General features: G+C 44.2%; 1 protein-coding gene across 12 annotated transcripts in view; it reads right to left on the minus strand.

Annotated features, from left to right (window-relative positions):
- Nucleotides 1–18,080, minus strand: part of UBR5 (ubiquitin protein ligase E3 component n-recognin 5) — a 151,970-nt gene extending 133,890 nt beyond the window's left edge. For all 12 annotated transcript variants that reach the window (XM_050940483.1, XM_050940474.1, XM_050940482.1 and 9 more), the window contains exon 1: nt 17,775–18,080. In XM_050940483.1, the coding sequence (XP_050796440.1) occupies nt 17,775–17,836 (62 nt within the window). In that variant the 5' untranslated portion in view covers nt 17,837–18,080. The remainder of the gene's footprint in view (nt 1–17,774) is intronic.
- Nucleotides 18,081–21,616: the final 3,536 nt, after the last annotated feature.

A 21,616-nucleotide genomic window follows, 5' to 3' on the forward strand; every position in this document is an offset into this window, starting at 1 on the left:
TGACAGACTAACTTTCTGACTCCACCTTTTCTTTAGCACATAGCACAGAAATTATTTCTCAAAAGGGAAAAAAAGATAAGATCATTTAGATTAATATCCGTATACACTACATTAAATAAAACAATCTTCTTTATAGATCTATAGTCAATATAAAATCTTATTCTATCAGATGGCATCCTTTTCTTCACAGTAGTCAGTGAGCCTCAGTAGTAGAGTGCCGTTAGTAACAATAACACAGTTCCAACTGGTTTAGGGAGAAGCAGGCTTTTCAAGATCTCCTCCAATAGTGTACATGTGCAGTTTTCATGTATGAGTGCGCTACAGTGCCACAGGGAAACAAGATACTGGTTCAGGAAAGGACCAGATTTTCAATTCTCCCCCCACTTTCAGGAGGTGACATTGGTGCAAAGAACTGAATAAGTTACTGAGGACTACAGCAGTCTGAATGTCAAGTGGTATACCTGTGACATATGAAGTCTGGTGGCCTGGGGCTAAATGTGTGTGAGGAACCTCAAAAGCCAGGATCAACCCTCAGATATACTTTAAAGATCCAGTAGTAAGGAATTATGTATCATATCCAGCTTTTTTCACATCCACACCTAAGTCTTTGGTAGGAGAGGACATGTTTATGGATTATTTTAAAATAATTCCAAAATGTACTAAGACCTATACCCCATGAAACTTACAAATTACTTTAGGACATGATGCAATAAGGTAATGAAAGGTATGAGGAAGAACAAAGGTAACATCAGTAGGCAATGTAGATACTCAGCAAAGCTTAGTGCATAGCATTGGGTATATGCAAATAGGGAGGTTTCTTTTCTTCTCCCCCCACTTAAAAAGATAAATTAGCAAACGGTTTATTCAGCTACTTTCCTCTAGCCACCAGAGAGAACATAAGTGTGTATCCAGTAGGTTTTTAAACAGCAAGAAGGCAGTGGATTTGCAGACCACATTCTGCAAGCTAGAAGATGATCTTTAGGGTACTAGCCCTGCAAGTATGGTGGTTTTGACACATTTGGTTGGATTTTCACAGGCACTCTATAATGGGGTGGTCTTCCCCTTTAGGGGCTGGGGAGCCTGAGGCAAGCGTGTACAGTTCTGGGGCACAGTTATTTTAGAATAGGTGATTGGGCCTGGCACAGAGGGATCGACCAAGCTAGGAATGGGTGACTGCCTGATGAGCATCTGATTCCTATAAAGCAGGCCTGCACAACATGTGGCCCAGGGGAGGGAAGAGTAGGCAAGTGGCAGGTGAGGGAGGGGGGCTGAGGAGGCGAGCAGGCAGGGGGAGGCAGGTGAACCGGCAGCGAGGGAGGAGGCCTGAGGAAGCGAACATGCGGGCAGTGGCGGGGGGACAGGTGAGCCACAGCAGCTGGCCCCAGCTCACTGCCGCTCCGCCTCTGCTGAACGCTCCATCCTGCTTCTCCCCTCCCCCCGCTTCCCGCGAATCAGCTGTTCGCACAGGAAGCCAGGAAGGGCAGAGACGCAAGTGGCAACTTCATGCTGAAGCTCAGGGAGCCGGAGCCGGAGCCAAGGTGAGCTGGGGCGGAGGGGCCACCCACACCGCAGCAGGTAACCGGGGGGGGAGGGGGTGGGAGCAAGGGAACCGCTCCCCATCACAGCTCACCTCCGCCTCAGCGTGAAGCCACTGCTTGCTTCTCAGCCCTCCCAGGCTTCCCACGTGAACAGCTGATTCATGAGAAGCGGGGGGTGGGGGGCCTGCAAGCTTGGCCTGACCCAGTGCTCCAGGCGCTGCGCGGTGGTGGCATGGTCCGGCTCCAGCTGAGCAGCACGGCTGTAGCACCACCAGCACCTCCAGGCAGCACAGTAAGGAGGTAGGGAGCTGGGGGGAGCGGGATAGGGAGGGGGCGTGAACAGGGGTCAGGGCGGTCAGAGGGTGGGGAACAGAGGGGTTGAATGGGGGCAAGGGTCTCAAGGGGGCTGTCAAGAAGGAGGGGGAGTTGGATTGGGAAGCAGGGGGCAGTCAGGGGCAGGGGTTCCGGGGATGGTCAGGGGACAGGGAGAAGGGGTGGTTGGATGAGGCATGGGTCCCAGGGGGGCCATCAGGACCCAGAGGAGGGGTTGGATAAGAGTTGCTGGGGGTAGTCAGGGGACAGGGAAGGAGGTGGATGGGGCAGTGGTCCTGGGGGGGATGTCAAGGAATGTGGGGGGTTGGATGAGGCAGGAGTCCCGGGGAGGGGGCACAAGCCCCTTGTGGGGTGAGGAGGGAACCGGTTGTTAAGATTTTGGCACCTCAACACTGGCCAGGGGGGTGGGAAGCTGAGGAGGTGAGCAAGCAGGCAGTGGCGGGGGGTGAGCATGCGAGCTGGAGAAAGGGGGGCTGAGAAGGCGAGCGGGGGGCAGGTGAGCTGTGACAGTGGGGGTCTGAGGAGGCAAGCATGCGGGCATTGGCAGGCGGGGCAGGTGAGCTGGCGGCAGGTGAGGAGGGCTGAGGAGGTGAGTGAGCAGGCAGGGAGGGGGGCTGAGGAGGCAAGCAGGGGGTGGGGGGCTGAGGAGACAAGCTATGAGTTGGTGGCTGACCTGTTCTACTGATCTGGTCTGACTCCCATCCCCTCTCCAAGGGTTGCAGCTGTCTGAAGGTGCTGCCTTCTAAGCCATCCTCAGTCATACCTCATTCATTCAATGGGGCAATTGATTACGGGGGGGGGGGGGGGGGGGGGGGGGAGAGATCTTATTCTACTTCTAGCAAAAAGACATTTTTCTTTTACCTTAATTATACTACCTTAGGGGCTCGTTATAACATATTACCAAGGTTCAATACTGCTGTTTCGATGGGATGGCGCTGCGGAAGGAGGGTTTGTTTTCGCAGGGAGGGTGGTGCTGGGGGGGGGGAGGTGTTTCAGCGGTGCGAGGTGGGGGGGGGGGGTTTGGCAGGGCAGCGGGGGTTTCAGCCTTTAGCTGTTTTCTTTGGAGTAATATGGCCCTCACCACTTTACAAGTTGTGCAGGCCTCCATAAAAGGCTGAAAGTGCTCACTCTCAGGGCTTGTCTATACTACCCACCGGATCGGCAGGCAGCGATTGATCCAGCAGGGGTCGATACAGCATGTCTAGTATAGATGCGATAATCGACCGCTGAGCACTCTCCGGTCGACTCCAGTACTCCATCAGAACGAGAAGCGCAAGCAGAGTCAACGGGAGAGCGTCAGCTGCCGACTTACCGCAGTGAAGACACCACATAAGAAGATCTAAGTACGTTGACTTCAGCTATGCTATTCACGTAGCTGAAGTTGCGCATCTTAGATCAACTCCATGCGGTAGTGTAGACAAACTCTGAGATGGGGGACCCATAGAAAGCAGGCTAGCTCCAGGGGGAGGCCCTGGAGAAGGTGGATTGCCATGTAGATGCTCTCTAGGAGGCCTCGGAAAGTGCAGCCAGGAATAGGGAAGCTCTGGAAAGAAAGCCTCTGGGTCAGGGGAAAGGCAGCTGTTGGATTTATGCTGAACTATTTTATTTTTGGTGTTTGCTAAAGATTGTCAGTGAAATCAATAAATGGTGCCTAAAGAAAGGGACTGAACAGACCCTAGGCATGGCATTTAATCATTCCAGGGCTAGGGAGACAGAAGAGCAGCCTACATACAATCATTAAATGGGAGACATCATGTCCTCTTCTGGATCAGTTATACAGGTCAATATACAACCATAATCCAATCCAACAATATTATCTTAAAAGGTACGTTCTGAAATAGTATAGGACAAAAAGTCAGTTCATTTTTCAGATGAGCAAAATCGTCCAAATCCAAAATTAACACCTCAACTCCACCAAAAGCAGGTGCAAAAGCCTCTAGTCTTCCCAACTTAAAAATACAATAATGCAATCGTCAATACAAAATACAGCAGCACATAGGTGATAGATGTAAGAACATTCCCAAGTTAAATTTATCAAATTAAACCTACGGAACGTTATTCTAACTGCATTATTACATTTGAAAATAAAATCAGTAAGTCTCGCATTTTTAATTTGCTTTAAAATGCAGCCGAAATAGAACAGCCAGTATTGTTATGCTGCAGGAATTAGAGAGACTTGTTGCATAATGTGCATTCGGGAAGCTACAGACTACATAATGCCTTGCTTGTATAATTAAAATCTCTTTCAATGGCTAACGGTAAAACTTCATCATCTAAATATAGAATTTTTAAAGAACAAAAATCATTTTCAGTTTCTGTCTATTATCAGATATTGCAACCCTGTTTTAGAAGGGAAACAGAGGGGAAAAAATTGTTTATGAGACAGTGCTAGGCCAAAAAAAACAAGCAGCCATACTTTTATGAAAAGTGGGATTTCAGGCTGAATAACTCAAAACTGAAAAGCCAGTCAGCCTATGGGATGGATAGGTCACCGTACCACTTTGCCTGCATTTCCCAAAAACTGATTATTTCCCTCCTCCATCTACCAGTACAGCAGCCACAAAATTTCCAGGTACTCCTCCTCCCCCCCCCCCCAGTCTATCCAGCCTTTTGGTTTTATGCCGAGAAATTCATTAAGCATCATACTATATAGCTCTTGCTTCATATTGTGCCCGAAGCCATACTATTTAGAGCAGCAATCTTGTCAGATATAAGCTGCCTGACCCTGTTTAGACTGAACCACTGGCCCTGCACAATGGTGCAGTTTTTCAGCAGATATTAAAAACGGAGGAACTGGCCACTCCTGGGAATAATACCTTTTTGCAGGAGTGGGACTGTTCTGATCACATTACCTTCTGGCTGCCTATTTGCCCCCTGTAACAACATACGGTATGAGATATCTTAAAATTGCTTGCAACATTTCCATATACTGTTAAATAACTCCAGAGTTCCATCCAACAGAGGAGCACATTTCAGAAGTGGGTGAAACAGTCCTGACAGCAACGCCTGTGAAATGCTATACAAGTAATCTATTTTCACAAAAGGAAAAAAATACACAAATAAGACGGACCACTATGTGTCCAGTAGGAAGGAAGGAAGGAAGAGGGAGCCTCTAAGAAAAACTCTGCCATTATACCACTGAATTTAAAAAAAGGTACTTTTTAAAAGGTTGACCAGGAATGGTGGAGGTGGAAGAAAGGGTCTCAATACTTTGCTTCTTTACGCAACATAAAGGAAGCCTGAAATTTGGGGAGGGGTAATTTTTTTCCATTAGAAATTCAGATTTTTGTCTACCTTCTTTAACCTGGAAGGCTCTAAAGGCAATTGTAATTAAGAAGAAATCAGACACAATATAAATGAAATCTGAGAGGGGAAGCTATTTTTATTTGGCATGTTTAAACCATGTTGTGTGTGGATAACAGTTAAACGTTAGAGAAAAGTTTCAAAGATTTGACATCTTCAACTTCTGAATATTAAGAATGAGAAAGCTCGTAATCCATATTTCAGACCTATAAGTGCAGCAAAATTAGGGAAGGAGAGACTTGATATTTTTGGTATGTCAACAGAAAAACAAGTAGGTTTTGGGGTCAAGTTTTCAGGAACTTTACACAAAATACAGAAGCCAATTCTCCCCTCCTCCCTTTTGCATATCACCTATGAAGACTGATTTAATATTTAATCTAGCTGTAAATATTGAACAATTTTTAAATAATTTGTAGGAAAACTTCATTTTACCCATTTGTGTGGCCAGATCCTCAGAGTACCTAAATAAATAGCAGAACTCATTGACTTCAGTGGTGGCAGAATCAGGCCAATAGCTTCTGATCAAGGAAGTGCCACTCAGGTAAATGCATTAAGGTGGTTAAGCATTTTGATGATGGTCTTAAAATAAGTTATTAGAAAAATTAGTGCAACACACTTATTTGTACATATTAAGTAGAGTCAAACTGCAAGTGGGGGGAGTTTAATATTAAACTCCAGTTAAATTATTTGTTTAGTCTGCGATAGCTCCCAACCAGCATTAGGGCCTCACTGCACTAAGAATGTGTAGAAACATACAGAAAGACAATTTCAGTCTCAAAGAACTTACAAAAAGACAAGAGATATAAAATGTGGGTAAAAGGGATATAGCATATAAGTAGTCATAGAATCATAGATTATTAGGGTTGGAAGGGACCTCAGGAGATCATCTAGTCCAACCCCCTGCTCAAAGCAGGACCAATCCCCAAATGGCCCCCTCAAGGACTGAACTCACAACCCTGGGTTTAGCAGGAGAATGCTCAAACCACTGAGCTATCCCAGCCATACGTCTTGTAAGTTTATATATATTTTCATATATATAAAATAAACTGAACAAAGACTTGAACCTACTATCACTCTAATGATTTTATTTAGATGCTACATCCTTCTCCCCGACCTTTTATCTTTTTGTCATCTATTTTTTATGACAAGGACTTGATTTTAGGTTTAAAGGATATTTTGAGAGAGTTTCACTCCAGGTGGATAGGAAAAACATGTTTCATCCAGGGGCTAGTTGGGGGAAGAAGGTGGGATAGGAAAGAACTGTTCAAGCAGCAGTAGATAAAGTGCAAGGGAACCTGAGGGGAAAGAGAGAAGATGGTAAGCAAAATAATAAGCAGGGAGAATTAGATTAGGCAGATGAAGAGATGCTGCAGTGGGAGAGGTTCAAGATGAAGGGGCCAACAACTATTAGCAATATAGCACATGAAAAAAGAAATCCAGAATCTAAGTTTGAGCTGAGTGAATGATGTCAAGAGGCAATGCAGGAACCTCCTGGCTATTACTGCTGATTCCCATTTGGAGGGGAGGCTGCCGAGGCTGGTGTCCTGGGAAGATGTCTGTAATAGATTAAAGGACTACTGTAATACAGTAATAATGACTCTAAATTACCCACATCTTTGGCTGTGGCTGGTACTAGCTGCTTTGAGTAAAGAGCAGCAAATAGCTTGTGCATGTGTGTTTTTCTACACAATATTTTGTACAAAAGATAAACCAGAGAAACTATGAAAGTCTCCCACCTTCATGCTTTCATCTGCTAAGTTACACTTCTGCTGTCATAAACTAAATCAGCAAAACTGAATGTCATACCGGTAGCAGCAATAAAACAGTAGTGATTGATAGTGATTGCTTCTGTTGACTCAGCAAAGAGGTATTAAAAACAGCAAAACATTTTGAAAACTCCCTTTGTAATTGGTATTCTTTAGTAAAACCATTTTAGCTATGTATGGTATTACAACAAATTAATTGCAGCTGTCTTTTAAAACCTGCAGTTTCAGGTTCTCACTGTACTACTCCTACAGTCTGACCAGCCTTTTAAAAAAAAAATAAAATTAAAAAGGCATTTGGGAGCACATTAAGCTATTCCCAATTTAAAACATTTTTGAAAAATACAAAAATGAAATGAGAAAACCAACTGGAGGAGGAGGAGCAGAAGACACTTTGGAAAGATCATTTCTGACAGAAGGGAGCTGGGGCAATAGGCACAGGGGAAAGTCTGAATCGAAAACCTGGAAAAACAAACATACTAATGTAATTAATTTCCTCAAAATTATTTTTAAATCCACAAAGAAATCCTTAGGAGCAATTTTACAACATCGTTTTGGTGGGGTTTTGGGAGTAACACTCCTGTCCCAATCCACATTGATCAAATTAATAAGTACAGAGAAAGACAATGCATGCATAATATACCACTATCGTAATCGAAGGCCCATTTTGTAACTGCAATAAGATGAATTGTGTAGTAGTGCTGACAAATGCATAAACTGTTTGCATTTGAAGCATATCTATCTCAAGCCCTAACACACCTAAGATATACAGCCGGTCATGTCTTAAGATTTAAATTATCAAAACTTGTCAGGGGAAGGGGATACTCTCTCATTCATCAGTAGGAAAGTTCCCTTGGCAAACGGGGACCAGCAGCAACAGAATGAAATGCAGAATTGAGCCAGTTCTGCTTTGCCAGAAGACTTATGTTTCTCAACGGGCATGGTAAAGGCAAGTTCCATATTTAAGCCCTGCTCTGCAATTAGATTCCCACACAAGCAGTTTTTTGAACTTACGTACATTCAACTGCAGCATCAGGAGCTCAGTAAACATTAGCTAACGATGGATGATACAAAAGATGGGGCTGGTCAGCAGGATTCAGGAATTGCCTCTTAATAAGCCTCACAACTTCCTCAACAAATGCTATGTTTGAATCTCAAATGGATTGGACGTGCATTTGTAGTATGGACTTTGAGTAAACCGATTTCGCTCTTCAGCAACATTTTTTGAACTGTGTTATAAATCTTTAGCATCATTTCTTTTGAAGGTAAATGTCATATCCTATGTGGTTTAAGTGTCTATAACCTGTGGTTTTCACATAGAAGCCATTCAAAAGAGCAAAAACGAGAAGAACTTCAAGATTAAATGAACAATCCTTCAAACCCTGATTTTGTTTTGGAATAGCTAATCACCTTCCTGAGCATTATGCTTGTATCTCACATCTCCTTCCCCACTTTTTGATTGTGTCTTTATAGATCAGCATTTCAAACATGTAACAGACATCATCCTGCCACATACAGGACCTAGTTGTCTTACAACTCAAAATGCGCAAATAGTGATAAAGCCAACTACACATTTATCTATCTATGCTCTTGTATAAGCTTACAAATTACCAGTTTAAAACAATCATTATGAATGGAGGTGCTTCTCACATTCATAGTTTTCAGAAATTTTCCATGTTTTTGTGCATAACAGTTTGAACAAATCTTATCTGTCTTTTGAATCAGTGGGATGGTGCAGGTAAAATATTTCTCCTGCTTAAAAGGTTCTGCAAAAAAAAAAAAAGGGGGGGGGGAGGGGGGGCTAAAGTTTGAAGGCGGATACTTGGTATGCAGGTGAGCCATTGCTTTCACAAATTATTTCAAAACTGCTTAGTGACCATACAGACTCTTCATTTGAGAGGGGTATTGCTCCAGGTTAGACACAATACAAATACATGTACAATTTCAACCGCACACCTCTCAAACTTGTTAAAAGGCAGTGTTGCCTAAGTTGTCCGTTGCCTCATAACTTCCATCTCCTTGTCCCTAGACAGACCGCAACCTACTCATTCTACCTACCTCATTTTATACTACTGCCCACCACCATAGTATCTGATGCCCAGATCCTCACAGGTATTTAGACTCTGAACTTCCCCTAAAGTCCATGGGAGTTCGGTGTCTAAATCCCTTTGAGGTTCTCAGCCTGAGTGCCTTCCATGTAAAAAGTTTCTTGCAATAGAGACTTCATGCAGTCTCAGACATGGTTTTTAAAAAAATTCTGTGCAATTTAAACCATTCTAAGGGGCAAGGAGGCTGTAGGGCTGATATGTGGTGGGGTGGTAAGAATAGGCTATAATAGGAATGTTTCGCAAACTTAACTACCGAGGATGCTACGAGTGCAAACACTCTAAAAAATGAGCATTCTGTCAAATATCCTGAACCCTCATCTCTGGTTGATATCTATAATACATATGCCCTACATTTAAGACAATATAATAATTATGAAGTCAATTGTAAAAATAAGTATAGCTGCAACATACTGGAAAAAACTGTAGTATTTAGGTATACTGTTTGGGTGAAGCAATGTATAATTTATATTTATGTAAAAAAATTCATTTTTGCATCTACTATATCCCTCTAAATAGTCTTTCTAGATATTAAGAACATCTGATCACACACAAAATCTGTTTTAAACCTAACTTGTGGATTTATGGCACCAACTTTATCATGTAACAAATTCATTCAGCATGGCAACTAAAGCAACTGTCATCAGGAATTATTTTAACATATGACTATATACTTAGTATGTTGAAACTAACCACATTAGTATGTTATTAGTTGGTTATAAGTTTTAAGTTTTACGATGAATTAAAACATTGCAAAAATATCTTTATTAGTCACAAAAATCCTACTTCTGTATATGATCAAAAACTGAGTATTTTTCTGATTTACATATCTGTCCTCAAGATGCGGCAAATATAATCTCAATCCACTGGGCTAATCTAGCAAGAATAGTAAACAAAGTCTGATCCCAAAGGCAATCCTAAAACTGAAGGGTGGAGGGGAGGGAGGACGAGGGATTGGAAAATGTGTGACCAGCCTGCTACCCTGATAAATTCTTCCTCTAGCTCTGCTCAGCCACTTGCACCTTAGACCACACTTTAGGAAGAGTATGCACGGCCAATTATGCATGTGCTGTCCTCAAAGTCAAGTCTGGGGTGCAGTGGCTGAGCAGAATCTATTACTACTGACATTTAAGAAGAGACCTTCTCCCCACAAACTCCAATTCCCATTTTCAATCTCAGGTTTGAGATGCCACCCAGAAAAAGAATTTACAGTTTGTATATGAACATCAGACCAGAAGTTTGTCCTTGAAGGAGGTACAATACAATGAAATTTCACTTTAAAATAAATCGTTAACAACCGAAGTGCTAACATGACTACAGAAAAGTTGCATCACTGCCGCTGGAGCACTTCTGCGGCAGCACTTTGAAGTGAGAGTGTGCTCACACATGACTGTAATCCACCTCCACAAGAGGAATAGCTCTGAGCCCAGCGTTCAGAGCCTGTCCACACTAGCGCTCTTGCGGCGCTTGGGGGGGGGGGGGGTGATTTTTCATACACACACCCGAACCAGCAAGTTCGAATGCTATAAAATGTAAGTGTAGACAATCCCTGAGCTTCTGCACAAGTCCTTTATATAGTAAATTTTGTGAGTACAAAACTAAAGAAAGCGGACACAGAGCTTTCTGAATATTTTCACTACAATGGATTCTGTCAAGCTTATAGCCAATAATACCTAAAACCAAGAAGTTGGTTAACTTGCTACATGACTTATCCTTAAAACAAAAAGCTGAAATAAAAAGAACATAAGCCTTAATGCATTAGTGCATAAGTCAACAATGGATTTCAACCTGTGGTCCACAGACCTCTATGGGTAAGATTTCCAAAGAGGTCCACCACCTCATTCAACATTTTGTAGGGGTCCACAAATGAAAAAATGTTGAAAACTGCTGCACTAACAGCTTGGAATTTGGACAAAACCTCCTATTGGCAGGTTATTCCACAACTGTACTTTAGAGAGATTCTTGAAACTTTCTTCCGGAGTATCTGGTACTGTCTGGCCACTGTCATAGACAAGATACTGTGCTGCGCAGACCAAAGATCTCAGCTGGTACAGAAAGGGCTCTATAACGCAAAAGGTTCTCATACTGCTGCATGCAGACCACTAGCAGTCTGAAGTGCTGATAGTCAAATGGCTTCTTGTCTCCACCTCCTAAATTGCATTAGGGACAACTACAAATATACTGAGTATGTTCTAAGTCAGGAATTGCTATAGTTGCCACAGAGATGTTGTGTAATCATGAATGGATGAGATGATCGACATGAATATCTCTATTAAAACACAGTTTACCCTATGAACGAGGTTGAGAATTCCTTCTACAAACCATTACAGAGTTTCAAGAATTTTATCTCATCTTCAAAACAGTTTTATTATGCAGTTGTTTGTAATTAAGTACTGTTAAACCTTTTGGGATAAAAATAGTGGATTTCGGCAACAAAGACCAGTAAAGGAAAATATTCTACAAGTATGCGAAGATCACTTTCTGGAAACAAAAGTATTAGTATTAAATTAATCCTTATACAATCAATTACACACAACCTTGGGTCTGTTACAGACAGGGTCATATGTGTTTTATTGTTTACTGCTTAGAAACACAAGCTACAATCAATGGACAATACCTAAAAATGTGTATGAAGCATTGTAAATAAAAGTTTAACATCCCACATCACACTGTATTGGTTAGCTTTCACAACATACAGCTGTCAGTAAGAAATCAACATCCTTGATCTTCTAACAGCAGCATTAGGGTGAGTTTTAAACATAAATGTCTAATTTGTTTTTTCAAAGGAAGGGATTGTTCCAAGACGAAGCTTTCCAGATACTGATACTTTCCTCAAGACAATAGATAGATAAGTAAAACCTCAGAGTTACAGACACCTCAGGAATGGAGGTTGTCCGTAACTCTGAAATGGTCTGTAACTCCGAAAAAGACATTAAGGACTTTAGCAGAGGAGTTGGGGTTGCAGCTGCAGGCAAAAGGTGGGGTCAGGGCTTCTGACCCTAGGCGCCACCAGGACTCCCCGGTTTTAGATCTTGAGGGGAGCGATGGAGCACCAGCACTTTAGACGTAGGGCAGGAGCCCGCCTGTGGCTACGTTCTGGTTTCAGCCCTGCAGAGGGCACTGGGATCGGGGCTTCCACCTTCTGCTCCCAGTTTTGGGGAGGGGAAGGGGCACCAGGGATTGGGGCTTCAACCTCACAGCTCTGCTCCCAGTTTCAGCTTCAGAGGGGTGTTAGCTATGGGGGAAAGGAGAGGAGCGCTGGGGCTGAAACCGGCACTCCCCTCATAGCTAAAGCCCCGATCCCCAGAGCCCTCCACAACACCCCCACCAGCTGAAACCAGGAGTGGAGCTGCAGGGCTGAAGTTCCAATCCCCAACATGCACCCCTCCACACATACACACAAAATCAATCCATCCCTTGCATTGGTCTCCCCCAACTCCTCACTGAAACCGGGAGCAGATCCATGGGGCTGAAGCCCCGAGCCCTGGCACCCTCAGCAGGGTGAAGCCAGGAACAGAGCTGGGGCTGAAGCCCCAAGCCCAGCACTTCCCCACCCGGTCTAAAGCCCTGAGCCCCACTGCTCCCAAGGGTCAGAAGCCCCGAGCCCCCACTCCGCCCATAGCCCTGACCCCAAACACACACCTTACAGCTGCAGCCCCAACTCTCCTGTGGCTGAAGCCCCAACGCAGTACAGTATTGCTTTTTTCAGTCCGCGCTATTGCCTCATGGAGGACTTCCAGTTTCACAGGGTGTCCAGTAAACCAGTAAATCCATAACTCTGGTGTTCATATCTTTTAAATATAGTAGACCTTCAATGTTATAGCATAATTTATTACAGGAGGCAGACATGTCATTCCCATTAAAACTTCTGGATTAAGTTTTTATCCCATATGCATTTAAGAGACTAAATCCTTAAAACAAACTCCCAACACACTTACTTGTAACTAAATCTTGTAGTCTTGTCTACACAAGAAAGTTACAATGGGAAAAAGTCTAATTAGAGGTCATGGATCCACCAGTACCCTGCCTCTCCAGAGATACCCTCTCTGCATCAGTGAAGAAGTGCCTGTGGAACTATACTCCATGACGTACACACTGCACCCATGGTCTCCAGTCCTGCACACATTAAAACCTTACAAAGTAAAGGGCATAGTTTAACCTAAGTATATTAATATCTTTACTACCAATTGTCACAGTAGCTAGGCACTTCTGTTTTAAAAATTAAAGCCATAAACTATTGTGTCACCTGTACTCTGCAGAAAGAAAATTTCTAGATCATCAAGTTGCAGACTGTACCTCGAATTTTAATTTTTCCTATTTGGTCTGCAGAGGAGAAATTGTTTAGGAAAATCTCCAAGTCACCTATTTTTCTAACAAATATACTACCGCTTTGTAGAAGCTTCATTAGGTCAATTCATCCTAAACACGAGTGAGCAAATCAGTTAACCATTTCAATAAATGAATCCTAATACAACCTCACACATTGCCTTCCTTTTAAACACCATCTTGTACTTTTTCTTCTACATAATAAACAGCTTCTAGACAACTACTGAATACCCTGAACAAGTTATTTTAACAATACTTCAACTTATATGAGATAGTACTAAGGGACATCATCAAGGTGGACTCTAGTTATTTTGAAAAAGAAAATTAAAAATCAATTTCAGGTATTACAACTGTTCACGTTCTCTTCCCAATTTTTGTGGGTTCTATAATCATTTCTTTAAAAGGTGTTTTCCCTTGCCCTGTTATTGGGTGAAATGCCTACTCAGATAAAGGGGAGACTAATTATGTTGGGAAAAATTAGTGCAAACTATTAGCTAACTGCAGTCAGATTTGCCAAGTAAAAAGATTTTTTTCAAATTTTAGGTGTTATTTGTAACAATGGGAGGTAAAACATTTTTAGAGAACTATGCTTTCTTATGATTTTGCCTCTCAAACATTATACTTGCTGCTCTAAATTTACACTGGTTAAATGCTTTATTTTAAGATCCGAGGCCATTCAAAATCTTGATTCGCAGGAGAGTTACACATACAAATTCCTCATGCTTCAACAGATAAATATTTCCCAAATATTAAATTTAAACAGCTGATATTCATCCATTTATGATTTCAGGAGAACATAATATAGGCGTCTTTTTTTGCACAGGGTATACAGTGGGCTGTCAAAATGGAATTCTGCTCACAAAAATCAGATCCAGAAGCAATTAGAAGCTGCAGTAGGAATGCTGAAAAGTGACTTTGCCTGCTGACAGTATTCATGGAAGAAAGAATAGCAAGTCAAGAAAAAGAAAAGCAAACTCTATAAAATGGAAAAAAGATGTGGAAAAGCATCTTACAGCTCAACAGGAATTTCTAAATGCATATTTATGTGAAATCTAGTATAATGCTTCTAGGCCCTGTTATAGCGTTACATTACAGCGGTAAGTAGTACTGCTATAAACAAAAATGAATTGGATTTTCTTGAATAACACCCACCACATAAATCCTATTTATGAACCCCTTTGAATTCAGAGTTACAAGTTTGATATACATTTAATATATTTCTAGTAAAATTATGTTTGTGAAGAGAATACTTACGATTTTCTGCTCAGATCAAGAAGACACTTGATTCAACAGAAGTCACTACTTAATAGCACTTTTACAGCTTTTTTCTATACATTAATTACCACATTTTTGTGAAGCTTTGTACATCAAATAAAAGTCTAAGGGCAGGTGCTGTGGTAAAATAAATTTAGGAAGTGCTAGAAGGACTGAAGGGTCATATTCAGTACAGATAACTGGGGGGCACACACTTTGTAATACTTGTAGACAAAGGTTATTGCATTTGCACATACCAGGGGCTTCTTGAATTCCTTCATTCCAGGCCACAAAGCCCCTGAGTGCCATTCTGCCATCCATCTCTTTCAGCAGCTCCACACAAATTCCCCCAACCCCTCCCTCATGTTGGGACTCTGTGTACCCTCCTATTCTACCACTACAACCAGGGTCCCTCAACCTCCTCCCTGCCAGGGGTCTGGGTGCCTCCCATTCTCCATCTTCCCATACCAAGCTCCCCAATCTTCTCCCAAGGCCAGCAGTCAGTTCTCTGTGCCTCTCCATTATTCCTTCCTCCTATGTCAGAGGTTTTGTGTTCTCCCCACACCAGAGGGTCCTGTGTGCCCTCCCCATTCATCCTCCCACAGTCCAGGATCCCCCATTCTACCACCCATAGAAGGGGCTCTGTGCACATCTGCTTTCCCCATTCCTCCTCTCCCACCACAGCAGGGTACCCCACACTTCACGCCAGAAGGGATTGTGTATTCTCTCCTCTCCCCCTCTCATTCCAGTGTCCCCTATTCACCCCACTCCCAGGGGCTGTGCTCACACTCCTATTCCCCCGCACTGTTATTTTTCCTTGTCTGGGAGGAAAGTCATTCAAGGTATTAAGATGTTAAACTCTGCTGGGAGGAGACACAGAGATAAGCCTGGGATATTGTTATGCTGGATGGCATTAATGGGTGCCATCAACCTGTTGTTTGATCTAGAAATAATTGCAGAGGTGCTTTTCTAATTGGATAGCTGAGACTCCATATGTGTGCCATTTTTCCCTCTTATTTTTCCCATTTTCCCTCAAATCACTAGAATTCTGGCATTTGACCCCTAGCACTTTTCCTGTTATTTTGGAATTGATCAGATGTGTTGTTCTCAACTTACTGCATTACTGAGAAACAGTAGTTAGTTAGTAGTAGTAGTTAGCAGGTTAGTTGAATGTAAGGCTTTCAGCCAATAAACAAGACAGGTGATGTGTTAAAGAAAAACCTGGAGCGTTCCTTCAATACACTTGAAGCAATGTGGGTAATTACATGCTGAATAACCGTCTCATCATATTTTTTAAAAACAAGTTGGCTCTTTCAAGATCAAAAATCTTCATAAACCAGAATTTAGGTGAAGAAATGGAACTATCCCAGCACAGTATAAGTGCTCACCATTTTCCTCCTCCTGCAGGAAGCAACTGCATGCCATACATCAGTGGTTCTCAAACTTTTGTAATGGTGACCCCTTTCATATAGCAAGCCCCAGAGTGTGACCCCCCTTATAAATTAAAAAACTTTAAAATATATTTAACACTATTATAAATGCTGGAGGCAAAGCAGGGTTTGGGGTGGAGGCTGACAGCTCACGACCCCCCATGTAATAACCCTGTGACTCCCTGAGGGGTCCCAAGCCCCCAGTTTGAGAACCCCTGCCATACATGAAAGCTTTACTGTGAAAGAGGTCAATCTCCCAGCAGTTGTTAGGCCACCTCTTTTGGGAACCACATGCCAAACAGTGTCCTGTAAGATGTGTCACCAGGTCACCCCAAAAAAGTTACACCCAACTGACAAGCTTCAGGACATGGCCCCGTTTTATCACTACAAATCTCTCCTCTCTGTTTAAGGTCAAAGATGAAGCAGTTTGGGTGAAATATGACCCTTACAATGTCTTACTTTGCTCATTGTAAACATTAAGCCCCTGAATCTCAGATGTGGTTTAACAGAGGCATTTCAGCCCTCTCTTTTTCCCTACTCCAAATTACTCAGCGAGATATCATCATGGAAGCTGCCTAGATCTATGTTCAAACCTGGGAGGCAGCAAAAGATGGAAGTCCATATCCAAAGGCCCAAACAGCCTGATTAAAAAGATTACTTGGATTTCCACCTTATAACTTATCTAAGACTTCTCTATTATTAACCACAAACAATCTGACAGGGAATTAATATAAACTGAGAATTTATCAATTCGGATCTTATTTTATATTTGTGAAATTTACTAGCTTCAGAAAACTACTACTAATGATTACATAGGAAGACAGCAGAGAATTCTGAGAATTCTCACATCTCTTGAAATTTAAATAAAAGGTTTTCTTCCTTCCCCAGGCCTGTTTTAGTTTCCTCATAACTTGCATTTTTCTCATCGTAATTTAAAATATAATAGTAGTTTCCAAACATCACACTCAAAGATGCAATGTGTTTCCATGTCTCTCTTCTGTCTCTCTCCCCTGCCTGAGACATCCACAATCAGCACTTTATAGCACAGCCCTTTTCAAAATAAAAGCCTAAAACCTAGTACAGACATTTATATTTATCCCACTTTATACTTCCCTCACCATCCTTGTGTATGTTCCATCATTTTCACCCCCTACCTCCCAACTGCATCGTCTGTCAATTCATCGTTGAGTTATACGGACAAATTTTTGCTCCTCGTCAGCCCAGGAGTAATTATAACTCACTTCTCACATGGGGAGCCTGGTACAACCCCGGTGTCCCCTGACCAGGGAAAGCTGGGTGGAGAGAGGCCGGGAAGGGAGTGAGACTCACTCGCAGAGGTCACGATCCCCCAGTATCCAAAGTTTGCGGTGCCCGGGGACCACGAGGAAATGACCACGCTGTATACAGCGCAGCTAGACCCGTCCTCTCACCGTCCCTGCACAGAGAGTGGCCGGGGACACCACCCACTGGCTATGGGGCGGGCGGGGGGAGAGTTGACCCAGCCCTCTGATACATCGGACACCGGGCAGAGAAGCGGGTTAACTTCACCGGCCCCGCGGATACCCCCACGGCGAGGCTTCCTCCCCTCCCCGGAGCCCCGCCACACGCCGCACTCCAGCCGCCAGACACATGGGCCCGGCCCCTCCCCTCACACACGGGGGCCAGGCCGCGTCCCCCCCTCCCGTCCCGCGTCCCCCCTCAGCCACATGGGCCTTCCCTCACCGGTCATTGAGCTGGTCCTCGGTGCCCGGCAGCGGGTGCACCACGAAGTGGATCGATGTCATGTTGCGCTCCCCCCCCAGAGGCAGGCAGAGGCCGGGCGCACAATGGGGGTGGGGGGAGCTCGGCGTCTCCCTGGGGCGGCGCGGGCGCTCGCACCCGCAGGCAGAGTCCTTCCCTCACCACAGCGACGCGACGCGACGCGGAGCGGGGTGTAGGGGCCCGCGACAGCAGCGCCAGGAAGAGACTCGCTCCGCGCCGCACTCACACACGCGCCGCCATCTTAACTTCCAGGGGCCCCTTCTCCCTTCTCCCTCCCCCTCCTTGCGCTGCGCCGCGCCGGGCTGGGCGGGGCGCCGATTGACCGACCGCGATGTAAGGCGCACGCTTACTGGCGCGTGGGTGGCTCGTCGCCGGTGTGTCTGTAAGGACGTAGCGGATTGGACCAGGGAGTGTGTAAAGCGCGACCACATCGGCCGTGAAGTACGTAGAGACCACGCGCTCCTGGGAGAAGCCGCTGGGAGCGGGTGTGGGGTTGCGGCGCGGTGTCCGCTCGGGGGAGGGGGTGCGGCTGCGCGCCGCGGCCTGGCTGGGGGAGCGGCCGGCTCGGCTCGTTATGGCGGAAGGGAGGCCTAGTCCCCGCGCTCGGCTCACGGCGGCGCTCGGGCCTGGGCTGGCGTGTCTGGGCGCTGCGGTCCTGCCTGGAGGGCGGTGCCGGCACAGAGAGGTCGGGGGTCGGGGCCCCCGTGCCTCCGCTCTGCATCTGCGCTGGGAGCCCAGGCTGGCGACGGCTGGAAGGCGCTGCCGCACGGACGTCTGCTACCCGCGAGGGGCTGGCTGTCCGCGGCAGGGGCTGGGCTCACGGTCCTCTCTGCCCGCCGGCGTCTAACCTCAACAGGCGCTAACTGACTGCACTGAGAGTGGTGTCTGAGCGCTTAAATACTCGTGTGTGGACCAGGCTAGGGATTACAATCGCTTTTGCTAGCTAACCGATACCTAATACAGCCGGCAGCTGATTCCAGAAGAGGCCTACGCTCTGTCTTGGGGTGTCTTGAAGACTTTTCCAATCATCAGGGTAGCAGGAAAGAATATTCTTTCTGTCCTTGCCCCAAGCAGCTGTAGTGTGTGGACAGTTTAGCCTTGTTTCTGTCATGTGAACTGGAGTAGGAGGGGGAGATGGAAACATCTAAAGTGGCGTTAAAAGCTATCCACAGCTGCTTTGGGGAGGGGAGCGATATTCAATCTTGAGTGTGGATTGAGCCTGAGATGTTGCCTTCTCAAGTGAGCATCTAGCCTAAATTTACTGTTGCTGTACCTATTTGTAATGATCGATAACTGCAACTACACTTGCAGAGACAGCAAGAGGGCTACTTTAACCAGCACTAAATTCAGTTAAATCAACAGACTACATGTATTTTCAGCTTGTGTAGACAAGTGCACTGATTTGTCACAATTTAAAAAACATTTGTTTAAAACATTTAGATCCCTAAGACCCTAGATTACCAACATGGGAAATTGTAATTTAGGTGGTCAGCAGTTATAGTGCTTGCTATTTTGTTTGATCAAAAGAAAGTTTCACTTTTGTTTATTTTTGTAATTGATCATGCTTCCACACACCAGAACAATGTTGTAGTGTGCAGTTGCAAAATCACAGGGGTTTGTCTGTCTGTTTTTAAAGGAATTTCCGCAATGGAATAAATGTGTGGTCTACTAGTCTAGTGTGCTATTTCCAACAGCAGCCAGATCTATGGCTTTCAGAGAATGGTGTAACTACCCTGCAGTCAGCATATGTGGGGGGGAGATTCCACATAGTTCTCAGCCTGATCTGTTAGGTATTGACTTAAGCCTTGAAGCACAAAGTTTAATATCCCTTCCAAAAATTATCTTTAATGATAACTGAATATTCTCGAGCTCCATGAATATCCAATCTTTTGTACATATTAAAACAACCTTCCTCTAGCATTTAACAAAAGGGTGCTATAAAAATATCTTTACAAAAACAAAGTTTTGTCCAACTCTTTAACATCTCATCTACACAATGATTATAACAGTCTTGGAGAGCCCAGTTGTAACACTAGTCAAAATATATATCAAATTATTGCAAGATAGTGATTCACTATTTTCAAGAGAATCAGTAATGGTAGATAAGGTCAATTTCTTAATAGGATATACATTTCCACAACATTTCAGATACATAACTAACTGCACTAAGTTATAACAAGTGATTCTAGATCAGATGTCTGAAGAAAACATTTAAAGATTCCCTGAAATTTAACATTTCAGAAACATTGATAAGACAATCTTATTGAAATCTGTGGTTTGGTTTTCTTTAATAATGTCACCTTAAATTAAAGAGCAGTCTTGGTTACATCTTAAAGTTCTCTTTTGCCTTCCTCCATGCTTTTCTCTCTCAGTGCAGGAGGGAAATTTCCTTTTTTGTCTCTCCCTTCCCCCCCCTTTTGAAGGTCTCACACTTCAAGGAATGGGGGGAAATGTTGCAAATGGATAACTATAAAAAGAAAGCACAGTGCACCTGATCATTTTCTAGAGAGAACTGGCCTATTAGTTGTTTCTTCAGCAGGAACACTGACTCCCCTCCTCTGCTGATATTTGGGGAGGGGAGGAGGGTTGTCAGACCAACAGAGAGAGAGAGAACATCTCTGTTTTGGGCATGAGCTGTCTTCTAGTAATGCTACTGTGTTGTTAAAGGGAGCTTTCCCTTAATGGAATGTGGGTGCTGCAGTGAACCTGAGCCCTCCAACTCCTCCCAGTGACAAGTTGGTCTGGTCTAGCTTCCACACTTCACCACCCCATCAGTTGTTTGTGACATTAGCCTGCCACTGCTTACCAGTCTCCGTGAACTTGGTGTGAGGGGGAAAATTCAGCCGTGTGCTAACAATGCTGTATTATATATTTGCTTCCTCTGCATTTCTGTTTTTTATAATGTGTACTGTATGGTATCGAGCATGTTATCAGTGCTAAACAAATACCTGTTTTAAGGAATGAAGGCACAGCACAGTTGACCTAGTTTCTATTCCTGGGACTCCGTAGATTTCCTTTGTGACCTAAGTTCTGGTAATAACATTAGTGTCCACTTGATTTCCTCCTTGTGTGTTTGACCTCATGAGTCTGTCAGATCAAAAATTTGGGAGGTCAGCTTGTTTGGATAGCTTGCTTTTCAAGGGCCTATGTGAAGAAATTTCAGTTGATCAGCTGGCAACACTACTCCTGAGAGAATTGTGTGTCACAAAATTAAAAATTCTGCAAATTTTATTTGTCAAAATAGCACAATATAATCACATCATTTCAATTATTTTGGCAATTTATTTCAAAATACCTGTCAGCAAGTGTGTCTGTGACAATACGGATTCAGGAAATGCTTTTTCACAAGTTGATTACTTACTAAGCATATTAGCACATTTATATGGCTCCATGAGTGAGCAGGATGGAATCTCACACACATGTCCAGTCCTGCCCCCAATCCAGGTGTAGGGTAAGCGAGCTCAGCCCAGCAGGATCCAAGTGTGGAGGGGCTTAGTGGGTGTGGGCGACTCAGTGGGGGATCCAGGTGCAGGGAGGGGATCTGAATGCACAGGGGCTCAGTGGGGGGTTCCGGGTGCAGGGGGAATAGGACTTGCAGGGAGATCCAGGTGAAGGTGGTTGGAGATCTGCAGGAGGCTCTTGGGGGAGAGTCTGGGTGCTGGGGGAGTGGAGCTTGGTGGGCTCCAGGTGCAGCTAGTTGGGACTCAGTGGGGTGGAGATCCAGGTGTGGGGCACTTGGTGTGGTAATCCAAGTGCAGGAGTGTAGGGGTTTGAATGTGGGGGGGACACAGAGGGAAACGGTC

This window comes from Gopherus flavomarginatus, chromosome 2, assembly GCF_025201925.1.
Source record: "Gopherus flavomarginatus isolate rGopFla2 chromosome 2, rGopFla2.mat.asm, whole genome shotgun sequence".
NCBI classification, from domain to species: domain Eukaryota; kingdom Metazoa; phylum Chordata; order Testudines; family Testudinidae; genus Gopherus; species Gopherus flavomarginatus.